Source organism: Scyliorhinus canicula, chromosome 25, assembly GCF_902713615.1.
Source record: "Scyliorhinus canicula chromosome 25, sScyCan1.1, whole genome shotgun sequence".
NCBI lineage: Eukaryota > Metazoa > Chordata > Chondrichthyes > Carcharhiniformes > Scyliorhinidae > Scyliorhinus > Scyliorhinus canicula.
The window spans coordinates 14816103-14833722 of NC_052170.1; the positions used below are offsets into that span (position 1 = coordinate 14816103).

At 49.4% G+C, this 17620-nt stretch overlaps 1 protein-coding gene across 1 annotated transcript in view; it reads left to right on the forward strand.

Moving 5' to 3' along the window:
* The first annotated feature begins 2165 nt into the window (after window positions 1–2165).
* Window positions 2166–17620, forward strand: part of LOC119957007 (regulator of G-protein signaling 4-like) — a 53090-nt gene continuing 37635 nt past the window's right edge. The window contains exons 1-4 of the mRNA XM_038784590.1: window positions 2166–2291; window positions 3399–3488; window positions 5636–5700; window positions 7427–7593. Coding sequence (XP_038640518.1) covers window positions 2248–2291; window positions 3399–3488; window positions 5636–5700; window positions 7427–7593 — 366 coding nt within the window. The 5' untranslated portion in view covers window positions 2166–2247. The remainder of the gene's footprint in view (window positions 2292–3398; window positions 3489–5635; window positions 5701–7426; window positions 7594–17620) is intronic.

The window sequence follows — 17620 nt, forward strand, 5'->3', positions numbered from 1 at the left end:
GCTCTCTCTAACTTCCCTACTTCTATATCCCTGGAGAAATATATCTTCCAGCTTGGTTTTCTTTTTGATGGCCTTGCAGTACATTGAGTCATCGGTGTATTGACACTCCCACTCCGAGATCCCTTCATTCTTCTACCTTGCCCAGCTTCCAAGTTTATTTCGCCTATCCATTCATGGGATGAGGGCGCCTCCAGCAGGCCGACATTGGTTGCCCATCCCTAATTTCCCCTGAGCTGAGTGTCTTGCTAGAGCCGTTTCAGAGGGACAATTGAGAGTCACCCACATTGGCTGTGGGCCTGGAGTCACGTGTAGGCTAGACCGGGCAAGGACGGCAGATTTCCTTCCCTAAAGGGCATTAGTGACCCAGATGGGTGTTTACGACAATCAATGATAGTTATTATGATCACTATTTCTCAGACTAACTTCTAATTCCTGATTTTTATTCATTGAATTATAATTCCACCAGCTCCCGTGGTGGGATTTGAACCCACGTCGCCAGAGTAGCCGGGCCTCTGGATTACGCATGCAGTGACATTACCGTCTCCCGCAAATTAATAAGCGACCTCCTTGGTCTTTGCCGCTAGTCATAGAATCATAGAATCCCTACAGTGCAGAAGGAGGCCATTCGGCCCATCAGGTCTGCACCCAGCCTCCGGAAGAACACTATGCCCGGGTGCACGCCCCCGTCCTTTCCGCCCTATCCCCGTAACCTAACCTGCGCATCCCTGGACACTAAGGGGCAATTTAGCACGGCCAATCCACCTAACACAGGGGTGGGCAAACTTTTCCGTGCAAGGGCCACATTCAGAAATTCACAATTCACAAAGGGCCGCATAGTATATTAAGTAAAATAATTACTTCACCCGGCTATGATTCTGGGCGCCTCATATAGAACATAGAACAGTACAGCACAGAACAGGCCCTTCGGCCCTCGACGTTGTGCCGAGCAATGATCACCCTACTCAAGTCAACGTATCCACCCTATACCAGTAAGTAACCCAACAGCCCCCCCATTAACCTTAAAAAAAAATAAAAAAAAAAAAATAAAAAAATTTAAAAAAAAATTTTTTTTTTTTTTTTAAATGACTTGGTGGGCCGCAGAAATACCTTTGGCGGGCCGCATGCGGCCCGCGGGCCGTAGTTTGCCCACCCCTGACCTAACACACACATCTTTACACCGTGGGAGGAAACCAGAGCACCCGGAGGAAACCCACGCAGGCACGGGGAGGACGTGCAGACTCCGCAAAAGGCAGTCACCCGGGGCCAGAATTGAACCCAGGTCCCTGGCGCTGTGAGGCAGCAGTGCTAACCACAGCCAACAGCAAGGAAACATCCCATCGCGGCGTGCGCGGATGTGCGTGGGATCTTGCTGTGTGCAAATGGGACGCCAGTTTTTTCCATTCCAGAACTACGATTGCATTTTCAGAGGCATTGAATAGCAACTTAGGTCGTCTTGAGGTTCTGAAAGATGGGATCACAATGCCGAGGAGGAGGGATTGAGGTCAATTGCATCGGTACATTTTACAAGAATTTAGAAATCCGTGTGAGATAGAAGGGGGGGGGGGGGGAGGGGGGGGTGGGCAGGGGGGTGGTTGTTGAGGGGGGGGGGGGGGGGGAGGGTGCTCATGGTGTTCAGAAACCCCAGCAGAGTCAACCCTGGTGGGCTGAATGGCCTGTCACACGATGACAGAATTGTGGAAGGCTGCCATTCGGCCCATCCGGCCTGCCGTCTGTGCTGTCGGCTCGCTGCCACCGATGCAAGCCGTTGCTGTTTTTTGGTGCCACGTGGCGGGGTGCCTGTGGCCGGAATGTGGCAGCGTGTCCCGGAGTCGATCGGGCCCCTGCTCCCGTTGCAACCTCGGTGCTGATTGAGCCTTCGAACGGGGCTGAAGCGGTTAAATACACTTCAGGCACGGAAAGCATTTGGAGCTGTAAATAATTAGTAACTCCCGAGCAACCGCCAGGACGAGATTGGAATCGACTGAGGAGCAAATGCGGATCCCAGCTGGAGTCCTGGGAACGTCGGCATTCGAGAGAGTCTCAGCATGTGGCACGACTGATTGGCCTGTGCTAGCTCAGTCCCCACATGAGTTTGAGGACAGTTGTTTAAGCTGCGCAGGAAGTCTCTGGGAGGAGAGTAAGGGGGGGTGGGCCCAGACAAAAGGAAAAGGGTTAAGAGTAAGGAGCAGCAACCAGAGGGCAGAGCTGACGAAAGGCTGTGCCATTCGATCGGGTGACGGATTGGAAATGTGCAAAGGGTTTGCGCCGCTGCCGGCCTCATGTTTGGAAAGGTACGTTTTCTTTCCTGCACCTTCTCCAGTGCCTCTGTCCACACTTTCTGTGATATAGGACCAGGACTGGGCACAGTTGAGAGGCCCAATCTTGCTTCAGCAGCCATGTTGCATGCCACAGTGAGTCCTTGCGCGGTGTCGGTGGGTTCGCTGGCTGTGCATCGGGGCAGGGATAGGTGGAAAGTGGCCATGAAGACACGATGGGCCGAATGGTGTCCTTTTGAGTTGTAAATGTTTCTGTGGAGCTGCCAGATAAATATCTATTCTCGGTACTCGCATATTGCTGGAAAGAGAGACATGTTGCTGATGTTTTTCACCTTGACACTCATTAGGACAAATGCAAGAATGCTAAATTTCAAAGGATCACAACAGTTTAGGCTGCAGGAGGAAAGGGTGCTGATTGGTCGGTGGGTCGACTCAGATTGGCCAAGGCGTTGCTATGGAGAAAGCAATGAGGAAGTACAGGCTTCTCAAGCTCCAGAGAAAGTCAGAAAAGGTGCAACGTTTGGGCTATGCGGAGTCTGCACGTTATCCCCGTGTCTGCGTGGGTTTCCTCCGGGCGCTCCGGTTTCCTCCCACATGTACCGAAAGACGTGCTTGTTAGGTGAATTGGACATTCTGAATTCTCCCTCTGTGTACCCTAACAGGCGCCGGAATGTGGCGACTAGGGGCTTTTCACAGTAACTTCATTGCAGTGTAAATGTAAGCCTACTTGTGACAATAAAAATTATTATTATTGTGATTGTTTGAAATTTGGTATTCTTGTTTTTGTCCTGATGGGTGGAGGATGAAAAACTTCAGCAACGTGTCTCACTGCGAGCAATATTCAAGTTCTGCCCCACCAAGCAATTTGTTGTGTATTTAAAATACTTACTATACATTCTTAATTTCCATTCTTTTACCCACCTCCTTCCCCTCCCCAATACCACCCTGACTGTGATTAGCGATCCCAACCCTAAATCCAGACTGAAGCAGGATTGATCTCGGTGTCTACACCGGTAATTGTGATTGTCTTGGTGAAATGAGATCTCCCTCACACGTAGACGGGACAGAAGGAGCTGAATTTGCCACCAGCTCGGACCAACATTCATTCCCTTGATGTTCCAGAGCGAAAGAGGTCGGCACGCGACTTGGCATCCTGCTGCTGAAATCAGAGTCCACCGGATCCAGGATTGAACGGAAAACCAGGATCCCAGGGTGAGTCCAGTCACGTGAGAGCATCAAGTGGGTTGGTGGTTGTATACAGACTGAGAATAATGTGTGAGATTGAGTGTCAGCTGCAGTTATTATACTCAGTCTCCAGGTAAACCCCAACAGACCCTGACCCACTCACACAACAGCAATAACTAGCCACATCCCAAATAACTAGCCACACCCTAGAAAATAGTAGCCACACCCACCAACCAACTATAGCCGAGCTCCCAAATAACTAACCATACCCAAACAACTAACCACATCTCAAATAACTAGCCAGTACTCCAACTAACTAGCCATATCTCAAATAAGTAGCCACGCTTCCAAATAATTAGCCACATGCGAAAATAACTAGCCACATCCCAAATAACTAGCCTCATCTTAAATAGGTAGCTACGCCTCCAAACAACTAACCACACCTCAAATACTTAGCCACATCCAAAATAACTAGCCACAATCCAAATAGCCATGCCTCCAAATAACTAGCAACATCTCAAATAACTAGCCACACCTCCAAATAACTAGCCACATCCCAAATGACTAGCTACACCTCCAAATAACTAGCCACATCCCAAGTAACTAGCCACACCTCCAAATAACTAGCCACATCCCCAAATAACTAGTCACATCCCCAAATAACTAGCCACAACCCAAATAACTAGCCACATCCCAAATAACTAGCCACACCTCCAAATAACTAGCCACATCCCCAAATAACTAGCCACATCCACAAATACCTATCCACGTCTCCAAATAACTAGCCACACCTCCAAATAACTAGCCACATCCCCAAATAACTAGCCACATCCCCAAATAACTAGCCACAACCCAAATAACTAGCCACACCTCCAAATAACTAGCCACACCTCCAAATAGCTAGCCACATCCCCAAATAACTAGCCACATCCCCAAATAACTAGCCACAACCCAAATAACTAGACACACCTCAAATAACTAGCCACATCCCCAAATAACTAGCCACATCCCAAATAACTAGCCACATCCCCAAATAACTAGCCACATCCCAAATAACTAGCCACATCCTAAATAACTAGCCACACCTCCAAATAACTAGCTATATCCCAAATAACTAGCCACACCTCCAAATAGCCACGCCTGCAAATAACATGCCACATCCCAAATAACTAGCCACATTCCCAAATAACTAGCCACACTCCCAAACAAATTTCACCGCACCCCCAAATAATTGCAGCCACACAACCAAATATCTAGCCACAACCCAAAATCATTGCCACCTCCCTCCCAGATAACTAGCCACACCCCAAATAATTAGCCACACCTCCAAATAATTGGATACCACCTCCCCCCAGGCAACTTTAACCTCCAAATAACTAGCCACATCCCCAAATAACTAGCCACAAACCCAATACCCACGCCTCCAAATAACTCGCCACTTCCCAAATAACTAGACACACCTCAAATAACTAGCCACATCCCCAAATAACTAGCCACATCCCTAATAACTAGCCACATCCCAAATAACTAGCCACACCTCCAAATAACTAGCCAAAACTAGCCACTCCCGCTGCCGGGGGAAAGCAGGCAGCGTAATCAAGGATCCCTCCCACCCGGCTTACTCACTTTTCCAACTTCTTCCATCGGGTAGGAGATTCAGAAGTTGAGAACACGCACGAACAGACTCAAAAACAGCTTCTTCCCCACTGTCACCAGACTCCTAAATGACCCTCTTATGGACTGACCTCATTAACACTACACCCATGTCTGCTTCATCCGATGCCAATGCTTATGTAGTACATTGTATATATTGTGTTGCCCTATTATGTATTCTCATGTATTTTCTTGAATTCTGTTTAATTCCCTTTTCTTCCCATGTACTGAATGATCTGTTGAGTTGCTTGCAGAAAAATACTTTTCACTGTACCTCGGTACACGTGACAATAAACAGATCCAATCCAATCCAATCCAAAACATCTGGAACCACAGCTCTTGTGCAACAGTAGCCCCGACCCCCTAACACGTACAGCGCCTACACGTTTTTATCCGCCTGTCTTATAGTCGCCTTCTTTGCCTGAATCCGCTGCTGTGAGGTCTCCTTTACATTAGAAATGTTCATTTGTTGCTTTGAACGTTGGTAATCTGGGTAAAATAATCCTGTTTGATTTTTGCAGTCGGAGCCACGCGGATGAAGCTATTAAATGGGGAGAATCACTGGACATTCTGCTGGACCACAAGCGTAAGTGTGAAAGGAAGACAGGCTCGTTTGTACGTAGAGACGGGAAAGTTATTTCTCCACAGCGAATTGTCCGACAGAGCGGCGACGGGACGTAGAGCAGGCACAAAACAAACAGGCACTTCACACACAGGAGGATCCAACAAACAGCACTGAGATAAATAACTAGGAGCAAGAGTAGGCCACTCGGCCCCTCGAGCCTGCTCCGCCATTCAACATTCTACAGGTTACCATTGACCAGTGGACTGGCCGTATAAGTACTGTGGGGGCATGAGCAAGTCAGAGGCTGGGAATCCTGAGGCGAATGACTCACCTCCTGACTCCCCAAAGCCTGTCCATCATCTACAAGGCACAGGTCAGGGGCGTAATGGAATATTCTCCACTTGCCTGGATGAGCGCAGCTCCAACAACACTCATGAGGCTCAACACCATCCAGGACAAAACAGCCCCGCTTGATTGGCACCCCTTTCACAAAGAGTCAACCCTTCCATCATGGACGCACAGTTGCAGCCGTGTGTAACATCTACAAGATGCGCTGCAGGCTTGGTTATTCATGAAGGCCCCGCCTCCTCAACCTTGCCCCTCGCCTGAGGTGGTGACCCTCAGGTTAAATCAGCGCCAGTCAGCTCTCCCCCTCAAATGGGAAAGCAGCCTCTGGTCATCTGGAACTATGACGACTTTGACATACCTTGTATTGCAGGGACTCACCAAGACTCCTTAGGCAGCACCTTCCAAACCCACTACCGCTACCATCTGGAAAGACAAGGGCAGCGGACACATGGGAACATCACCACCTGCAAGTTCCCCTCCAAGTCACTCACCATCCTGACTTGGGAATATATCGGTCGTTCCTTCAATGTCGCTGGGTCAAAATCCTGGAACTCCCTCCCTAACAGCACTGTGGGTGTACCTTACAACGCAGGGGACTGCAGTGGCTCAACAGGGCGGCTTGCCACCACCTCCTCAAGGGGCAATTAGGGATGGGCAATAAATGCTGGGCCCGGCCAGCGACGCCCACATCCCACGAATGAATTAACAAAATCAGATCATGGCTGTTCTGATTGTAACCTCAACTCCAGTCTAGCTTTTGGTGACGTTGGTTGAGGGTTTGGCATTGATTGTGGGATCCTTGACATCGGCACGCACAATATTTCCAGGACCAATAGTCAACAGTGTTCCAAGATAGCTCAATATTTAAGGGCCCCGTGATATTTCTGTTAGTTTATTGTTGACAGCGTCCTGAAGATTAATCTTTTAAATTCCTGTAAGATTCAAGGGCAGGGGCTGGTTTAGCACACTGGGCTAAATCGCTGGCTTTGAAAGCAGACCCAGGCAGGCCAGCAGCACGATTCAATTCCCGTACCGGCCTCCCCCGAACAGGCGTCGCAATGTGGCGACTAGGGGCTTTTCACAGTAACTTCATTGAAGACTACTTGTGACAATAAGCGGTTTTCATTTCATTTCATTTTTCATTTCATTCCTGGAGTATGGTCGGCCGACAAGAGAAGGGTGAAGGGACCAGAATTAAGTGGCCGGACAGCACAGGGGAGTGTGTGCAGCGTGTTGGGGTGGTGGAGATTGCAATCAGGGTCTGTATCAGGAGTGTAGGTGTGTGTGTGTGTACCGCATGTGTACTGTGGTAATAATGCAACTCTGGTCTCCGCACTGTGCCTGATCAATGACCGCAAGAGTGCGAACGGAGGAATAATTCTCTCTGGCTGCTTTCCAGGCGGTGTGGCTGCGTTCCGCGCCTTTCTTCGCTCCAAGTTCAGCGAGGAGATCATCGACTTCTGGGTCGCCTGTGAAGAGTACAAGAACGCAAAGGCCGGCTCCAAGCTCCCACTCAAGGCCCAGAAGATCTACGATGCGTTTGTCAAAGTCCAGGCCCCAAAGGAGGTACCTTTTCATAGAATTTATCATAGAATTTACAGTGCAGAAGGAGGCCATTCGGCCCATCGAGTCTGCACTGGCTCTTGGAAAGAGCACCCTACCTAAGGTCAACACCTCCACCCTATCCCCATAACGCAGTAACCCCACCCGACACTAAGGGCAATTTTGGATACTATGGGCAATTTATCATGGCCAATCCACCTACCCTTTGGGATGTGGATGTAGCCCTGTGCTAAACCAGCCCCTGCCCTTGAATCTTACAGGAATTTAAAAGATTCAGGACGCTGTCAACAATAAATTTCTTTTATGTCTTCCGAGAATTCCCTTGGTTTTCAAATTTTTCTTTTTTTGTTGCTCTGCCCTCAACCGACCGTGGGTTTGGGGGAGAGGCGGAAGGGTTAGGGGCTGATGAGAGGCTGGGAGGAGTTGAGGAGGTGGCTGAAGATCAGCAGGGACCGGAAGTGTGGGGGAGTCAGAGGAGACTGGGATGGTGGAAAGATCTTTACCTGTCCTTGGGGGAGGGGCGGTGGGGGAGGGGGTGGGGCGATCTCAACTCCCTCCATCGCCTCGCCGTTCACAACACTTCTTCCTGCACTACTGGAAATACTACCTTTCGGCTGAAATGTTAAATTGAGGGTTTCTCGGCCCTGTCAGGTGTCGAACTGTAACTAGTGGGGTGCTGCAGAGTTCAGTCCTCAGACCTCAACTGTTTACAGTCCATATAAATGATCTGTAAACAGGGGCAGAGTGTCACACAGCAAAAGGGCAGCACGGTGGCGCAGTGGTTAGCACTGCTGCTTCACAGCACCAAGAATCCGGGTTCGATCCCGGCCCCGGGGTCACTGTCTGTGTGGAGTTTGCACATTCTCCCTGTGACTGCGTGGGTCTCACCCCCACATCCCAAAGATGGGTATGGTAGGTGAATTGGCCACGCTCATTTGGAAAAAAAAATTCTAAATTTATTTTTAAATTAAAAAGTTTTTAAAAAACAAAGCAAAATTTGCGGATGATACTAAAGTAGGTGGGAATGCAGGCAGTGAGGAGGAGGTATAGATTTTACAGATGGATATAGGCAGGCTAGGAGATTGAGCGGGGTCAATCTGACTGGGTTCGCACCTTTTCACAGGCTCTCACATGTGCGTTTGGGCCTCAGTGAGCAGGCCCCGAAGCAACAGCAACAGCCACCAACACAAAAATAAACAAGCACTTAAAGTGGGTTCACATCTGTCAAAACTCAGTCCAACCTCCACAGCCGCCATTGTTGGCTCAGAGCTCGCGACCCCAAAATCTCACCCCCTGACCCCACTAGGGGTCGTGGCCATTGCTTTGGGACCCCCTGGAGTGGAATCCTCATTCTAAAGGGAGCAAGCACGTCATGCTCTCTCTCTCTCTCTCTACCTCAAGATTTGTTCAGCTCTGACAACGCTATTCCCAACATTTTAAAGATAAAATGGGCAGTAAGATCTGCTGATAAAGCATTAAAGTGCAAAGCTTTACATTTCCTCACACCAAAGGGGATCACCTCACATTTACCCGCATTATCCTGCATCTGCCACACCTTTGCACACCCACTCCACTTGTTCAAATTGTACTGAAGCATCTCTGTATCCTCCTCTCAGCTCACCCTCCCACCTAGCTTTGGGTCAGCACTTTGCTCAGTAAATCCATTGCATTGTGTTTCAGTTTCGGCTCAGTAATAGGTGACGATCTCAAGCCCCACTCCAGAGGCTGTAGTCGGTGGTTTGTGCTGACAGAAGGTGCGGCTCTCTTGGAGATGCTGTCTTTCAGACGAAGTGTTAAACCCTCGATGATGCATGTGGAAGATCCTGGCAGACTCACATCTCCCTGGAGCCCTTGGCCAAAGGTTATCTCGCCCAACATCACAGAAAAACAACCCCGCTGTCTGTGGCAGCTTGCTGTGCACAGATTGACTGCCCTCCTTTCCCACGTTAACAATGACGAGAGATCGAAAGAGGTGAAAAGCTTTGTGACGTCCTCGGAAGGTGAAATGTTCTCTGCCAATGCAGCTTCCTCTCTTGACTCCTGCTCCACCAGGTGTCATGCTGTAAGAGTGTGTTGGCAACCACGGACTCCCATTGGATTGGCCCATGGTTATGCTTGGTAATGTGCTGACACAAAGCTTGGAAAGGAGGGTGAGCTGTGAGGAGGATGCAGAGATCCTTCAGTCTGGTTTGGACAAGTTCGAGTGAGTGGGCAAATGCATGGCAGATGCAGTTTCATGTGGATAGCAAAAACAGGAATTCCGATTCTTATCTGAATGGCAATAGATTGAGAGAGGGAAATGAGCCATGAGACCTGGGTGTCCTTGTACACCAGTCACTGAAGGTAAGCAGGCAGGTGCAGCAGGCGGTAAAGAAGGCAAATGGTATGTTGGCCTTCATTGCGAGAGGATTGGAGTACAGGAGCAGGGATGTCTTGTTGCAATTATACAGGGCCTTCATGAGGCCACACCTGGAATATTGTGTGCAGTTTTGGTCCCCTTATCTGAGGAAGGATGTTCTTGCTTCAGATGGAGGGCAGCGAAGGTTTACCAGACTGAATCCTGTGACATGTGCTACTCAATCCTTGGTTAATGATGAGGTCTTCTGAATCTCGATGAAGAAGACTCAAACTCGTCCAGTAGTAACAAAAGGTTTCTTGAGTAACTATAACAATAATTGCATGAGTACTTTACTTTATCTTTGATACTAGTGATAAGGTTAACAAGATCTAAGTACGGTAACTATACGTAACTCCACTAGCCATCTGAACTAGTCTGCTGTTGCCCTGGTCACAGTGCACCCCCAAGAGAGAGAGAGAGAGACCCAATGTGGTTGCCTTTTATACCCCTGTTGGTCCGGCCCTCCAGTGATCATGTGGTGCTACACATTAACCCCTTGTGTACATGCACATATAGAGATCACTACAATTCCTGGGATGGCAGGATTGACGTACGAGGAGAGATTGAATCGTTTAGGATTATATTCGCTGGAGTTCAGAAGAATTAGGGGAGATCTCTTACAAACTTATAAAAATCTAACAGGACTGGGCAGGGTAGATGCAATAAGGATGTTCCCAATGTTGGGGGTGTCCAGAACTATGAGTCACAGTCTAAGGATACGGGGTAAACCATTTAGGACATTCGGCCCATCGAGTCTGCTACGCCATTCGCTCACGGCTGATATGTTTCTCATCCCCATTCTCCTGCCTTCTCCCCTGTTCCCTCATTAGTGAAGAATTAATGTCGAGTGAGGGATAAAAATGGGTCAGGGATAATGGGCGCGATTCTCCGCAAATGCGGCGAGTCGTAAAGGCTGCCGTGAAACTGGCCGTGTTTCACGGCAGCCTCCGCGCCCCCTCCCGGGACCCGATTCTCCCCCCCGGGCGGGGCTAGCAGCGGGGCCCCGTGAAGCACGGCATCACGGGCTTAGCGACCGTCGCTAAGTCCGCGCGCCAAGCGTCACGCCGGCTGACGCGCATGATGACGTCAGCCGCGCATGTGCAGGTTGGACGGCTCCAACCCGCGCATGCGCGGATGACGTCATCACGCAGACACGTCAAAACCCGCGCATGCGCGGGCCGTCATGCCCCTCAGCCGCCCCGCGGACTGATCCTGCGGGGCGGCGGAAGAAAAAATAGTGCACGGGTATCGGACTTGCTGCCCGCGATCGGTGCCCACCGATCGCAGGCCCATGCCACCCTTGGCACGGCCGTGGTGCGGCCGTGCCAATCGGTGCCATGGTTGTCCGGGACGGGCACTTTGCGGCCGTTTTCATGAACGCTGAATGGAGGTGTGATCGCGGGCCGTGAAAACGGCCTTAAACTCCGCGGTATTCGGCCCATCGGCCTGCGGAGAATCGCTGTTCGGTGTAAAAAACGGCGAGCAGCGATTCGTGTCGGGGGGCGGCCGGAGGGGGGGGAGAATAGCGGGAGGCCGTGAAAATTGTCGGGAAGGCCCTCCCGCTATTCTCCGACCCGTCGTGGGCAGCGGAGAATCGCGCCCATCGTCTTCCTCAATATAGTGCTATGGGATCATTTACATGCACCCGAGGAGGTAGAATGTCCCATTGGGAGAAAATGCACCGCTAACGGAGGCTGTTGCTCGTTATGCTCTCTCCTTAATTGGCTCTGTTTATGGCGGTTAAGTGTTTATGGCACTGAAGTGTCAGTCTAGATTTCTTCACTCTCAAGCCAGCAGGTGCACCTGCTTTGAAATCGCTGGCTTTGAAAGCCGACCAAGGCAGGCCAGCAGCACGGTTCGATTCCCGTACCAGCCTCCCCGAACAGGTGCCGGAATGTGGCGACTAGGGGCTTTTCGCAGTAACTTAATTCGAAGCCTACTCGTGACAATGAGCGATTTTCATTTTCATTTCATTTTCATGCTAAATTGCCCCTTAGTCTCCAAAAAAGGTTAGGTGGGATTACTGGGTTACGGGGATAGGGTGGAGGTGCGGGCTTAAGTAGGGTGCAGTTTCCAAGGACCGGCGCAGACTCGATGGGCCGAATGGCCTCCTTCTGCACTGCAAATTCTATGATTCTATAGCTGAAACGTCCCAGCCCAGACAACATCCTGGTGAAAATGTATTTTCTCTTTGTTTCCTGCGCTGTTTGGGTAGGTGTTTGGGGAGGGTCAAAGATGCCGCACGAGGATGTGTGAGTGGCAGTGCCCATTCCATCAGGAATTCTGCTCCGACATCCAGTCCTCTTTCCCCCTCCCCTCACAGGATACGGGGCTGAGTGCTGGACCGGGAAAGTGGCTAACCAGCACCGCCAATGGGCCTTTACTGGTACTGCGGCTTTGTGCACTTGGGGTTCCAAATCCGCCTGAGCCCTGAAATTCCGATCGGCGATGTAAGCTGGCCAACAAACTCATCGGGTTGATGGGACACCCTTTTTGCCTGCTATTTAAAAGAGGTATCGATTGGGCTTGGTTTTGACTATTTCCCGAAGGTGTGATCGTGTGATATAAGAGCACCCTGTCATTTACGCATTGCTCACGAACATGGCAGCATTTACATTCACTGATCTCCTCATACCAATCCCACAATTGAATGTTTGTTTTGCAGCGGTAAGCATAATTTATAAATCAAATAAATATTTTCAAATGAGACCTGTTGTTTCGAAGAAGGATGGATTTTTATACACCGCTCCTTCCAAATCCATGACCTGGAGGTTCCCCTCCAAGTCACTCGCCATCCTGACTTGGAAATATATCGGCCGTCCCTTCACTGTTACTGGGTCAAAATCCCAGAACACCCCACCCGCCCAAACAGCACAGTGGGTGTGCCTACATCTCAGGCGCTGCGGCGAATCAAGGAGGCAGTTCACCACCACCTCCCCAAGAGGCATTTATAAAAAAATTTGTTCTTGTGTTGTGGACGTTGCTGGCTGGGTCAACATTTGCTGCCCATCCCAAAATTGCCCTTGAACTGAGCGGCTTGCTAGGCCATTTCAGTGGTGGGTGGGGGAGGCCAACAGAATCTATCCAGTTGTTTTGAGAAACCCTCCTGTGTGCAAATTGGTTGCTCGTTGGTGATTGCACTTTTAATAGACCGCACAAGCTTTGGGATTTACTACTGTCACGGAAAGCACCTTGTAAATGTAAGCCTTTCAAACATTTATTTTTTTATTTTGCTGCCATACTTCCCGACCTGGTCTGGCCTCTATGTGACTCCAGGTACCACCTGTGCGGACGGCTAGCCTTGACTTCTAGGTCCTGAGAGCAGCCAGGGGATTGGCAATAAATCTGACCTTGCCACGTAATGAGAATCGTAAATAATGTTGGGGCCTTGCTCTTTTGTTTGACCAGGGCGTTAGAGCCCTCGTTAGTTTTTCAGTTCCCCGCTCACTCTAGGGATGTGATCTAACAGAACAGCTTTGACGTGTCATTTGTGGTGGGTTTTGCCCGGCGCTATCTAACCACGTTTAGTCACTTTTGTGGGCCCTGCCCTTGGGGTGTTTCTCACCGGGTTAGCCCACACACGCATTATCTTCATCGCTGGGGAGCTGAACCCCAGACCATCTTTGACACAACATCGTGGGCCGAAGGGCCCTGTTCTGTGCTGTATTTTCCATGTTCTCTCTGTCCGTGGGGTCTGGAGTCACATGACGGCCAGACCGGGTAAGGACGGCAGATTTCTTTCCCTAAGGGTGAACCTGATGGGATTTAACGACCGTCGGCATGGGCGTCATTAGACTTTCAATTCCAGGTTTTTAATTGAATTCAAATTCCACCATCTGCCGTGGTGGGATTCGAACCCAGGTCCCCGGATCATTACTCTGGGACTCCGTATTACTAGTCAGGTGACTATACCACAGGGCAGCATGGTGGCACAGTGGTTAGCATTGCTGCCTACAGGGCCGAGGACCCGGGTTCGAATCCCGGCCCTGGGTCACTGTCCGTGTGGAATTTGCACATTCTCTCCGTGTCTGCGTGGGTTTCACCCCCACATTCCAAAGATGTGCAGGCTAGGTGGATTGGCCATGCTAAATTGCCCCTTAATTGGAAAAAATAATTTGGTACTCTAAATTTATTTTTAAAAAGTGACTATACCACTTTGCCACCGCCTCCCCTGGGATGCCCATACCCCGAGAATCCATTTTTAAAATTCTGCACATCTCAAAACACTCTATTGAAGTTTAGTCAGAGTTGTAATGTCAGGACTATAGCAGCCAATTTGTGCACAGGCAGATCCCACAGATAGTGACAACGACCAGGTAATCTGTGTTTTCATTATGTTAATCAAGGAATCAAGCACATTCTCCCCGTGTCTGCTTGGGTTTCGCCCCCACAACCCAAAAGATGTGCAGGATAGGTGGATTGGCCACGCTAAATTGCCCCTTAATTGGAAAAAATTAATTGGGCACCCTAAATTTATAAAAACAAAAACAAAAAAAATCAAGGAATCAACATTGGCCAGGACCCGGGAAGACTCCCCTGCTCTTCCTCGGAATAGTGCCATGGAATTTTTTACTTCCCTGCGAGACGACAGGCCAGGTCTCCGCTTAATGGCCCGTCTGAGAGGCTGCACCTCCAACAGTGTTGACCCCCCCCCTGTGGCGTGTCAGCCTTGATGTTTGAGCAATGGTTCTGGGGTTGGACATGAAACCAGAACCTGGGTCACAGGACCACAGCTGACCCACTCCAGCACCTCTCAGGTGAGGCGTTACCCGCCCAATCAGGTGGATGCACAAGATGCCATGGTCCCTAATTGGAAGGGGAGCCGGGGAATTCTCCCTGGCTTCCTGCTAAACAATCCTCCCTTAATCAAAAGGTCATACGGACATCCACCTCATTGTTCTCCCTGAGGTGGTGTTGCGTTACAATTCCCCTTTTGTGTTTCCCTACAAAAGTATTTCATGAGGTGTGAAGTATTTGGAGGAGATGTGAAAGATTCTACCCAATAGCAAATTCCCCCCCCCCCCCCCCCCCCCCCCCCCGGGTTGGAATAAGTGCACTGACAGAAGTTTCCGGAGTATGGTTTGGTTAATATGCGGCATTCTCCCAACATGTCCACTGGGAGGAACCAGCAGTAAATTTACAAAGCCACGTTCAGGCTCCACAGCCTGGGATCGGAATTTTCCAGTTCCAATATTAACAGTGCGGAAATACGCAATTCGGGTCAACTGGTCCATGCTGATGTTTACACTCCAGGTCAGCTTCCTCCCGCCCCATCTTATTCTCATCCTATCAGCATATAGGTGGGCGTCACGGTAACACAGTGGTTAGCACTGTTGCTTCACACGCCAGGGAACCGGCTTCGATTCCCGGCTTGGGTCGCTGTCTGCGCGGAGTCTGCACGTCCTCCCAGTGTCTGCGTGGGTTTCCCCCGGGTGCTCCGGTTCCCTCCCACAGTCCAAAGATGTGCGGGTTAGGTGAATTGGACATTCTGAATTCTCCCTCTGTGTACCCAAATGTGGCGACGGGGGGATTTTGACAGTAACTTCATTGCAGTGTTGACGTAAGCCTACTTGTGACACTAATAAGGATAATTATTATTATTACAGGCGTAGGTGGTGGTGTAGTGGTATTGCCACTGGACTGGTGATTCAGAGACCCAGTTCGAATCCCCTCACAGTAGATGGTGGAAATTGAGTTCAATAAATATCTGGAGTTGAAAGTCTAATGATGAACATGTTGACTATCATTAAAAAAATACCCCAGATGGTTCACTAATGCCCTTTAGGGAAGGAAATGTGTCGTCCTTACCTGGTCTGGCCAACAGGTAACACTAAATGCCCTCTGAAATGGCCAAGCAAGCCATTCAGTTGTACCAAACCGCTACAAAGCCAATAAAAAGGAAAGAAACCAGGCAGATCACCCGGTATTGACCCAGGCACCGGATACGGCAAACCCAGCCCCGTCGATCCTGCAAAGTCCTCCTTACTAACATCTGGGGGCTTGTGCTAAAATTGGGAGAGCTGTCTCACAGACTAGTCAAGCAACGTGGGGGCACAGTGGTTAGCCCTGTTGCCTCACAGTGCCAGGGGCTCAGGTTCAATTACGACCTCGGGTAACTAACTGTGTGGAGTTTGCACGTTCTCCCCGTGTCTGCGTGGGTTTCCTCCAGTTTCCTCCAACAGTCCAAAGATGTGCAGGTTAGGTGGATTGGCCATGATAAATTGCCCTTAGTGTCCAAAAAAAAGGTTAGATGGGGTTATTGGGTTACAGGGATAGGGTGGAAGTGAGGGCTTAAGTGGGTCGGTGCAGACTCGATGGGCCGAATGGCCTCCTTCTGCACTGTATGTTCTATGTCTATTGGCCACGTTAAATTGCCCCTTCGGGTGGGGGTTGCAGGAGTAGTATGGGGGAATTAGGTCCAGGTAGTGTGGTCGTTCAAAGGACCGGTCCAGACAGATGTGCCGAATGGCCTCATAGAACATAGAACATAGAACAGTACAGCACAGAACAGGCCCTTCGGCCCTCAATGTTGTGCCGAGCCATGATCACCCTATTCAAACCCACGTATCCACCCTATACCCGTGACCCAACAACCTCCCCCCCTTAACCTTACTTTTATTAGGACACTACGGGCAATTTAGCATGGCCAATCCACCTAACCCGCACATCTTTGGACTGTGGGAGGAAACCGGACGTGCAGACTCCGCACAGACAGTGACCCAGCCGGGAATCGAACCTGGGACCCTGGAGCTGTGAAGCATTTATGCTAACCACCATGCTACCCTGCTGCCCTTCTGCACTCTCGGGATTGTATGTATAACCGCCTGGCATAGTCATACTCATGGTCAAGGATGAGGATAATTTTGTTCTCCCAGAGAGTGACTAGTCTTTGGAACTCACTTCCTCAAAGGGTGCTGCTCAAATGCACTGCCTTTGAATGTTTTTAAGGCAGAGGTAGATAGATTATAATAATCTGAGTAAGAATTAACACCACTGAGGAAGGTAGTTGGTTGGGTGCAGGGAGGATCCATCAGCAAACAGAGTCTATTTAAATAAACTCACTACACAAAGCAACAAACAGAGTCTATTTAAATAAACTCACTACACAAAGCAACAAACAGAGTCTATTTAAATAAGCTCACTACATAAAGCAACAAACAGAGTCTATTTAAATAAACTCACTACACAAAGCAACAAACAGAGTCTATTTAAATAAGCTCACTACATAAAGCAACAAACAGAGTCTATTTAAATAAGATCACTACATAAAGCAACAAACAGAGTCTACTTAAATAAACTCTACATAAAGCAACAAACAGAGTCTATTTAAATAAGATCACTACATAAAGCAACAAACAGAGTCTATTTAAATAAACTCACTACACAAAGCAACAAACAGAGTCTATTTAAATAAACTCACAACATAAAGCAACAAACAGAGTCTATTTTACACCACTGTGGCTGGGACTGTTTCATTGATAAGGAGGTGAAAGATTATAGAGGGTCGGCAGGCCTGTGAAGTTGTGGTTATATTCAGACCAGCCATGATCCTAATGAATGGCGGAAACAGGCTTGAGAGGCCTACTCCTGCTCCTGTTATCCCCCCTGCGGCCCTCAGCCTGCTTTAGAAGA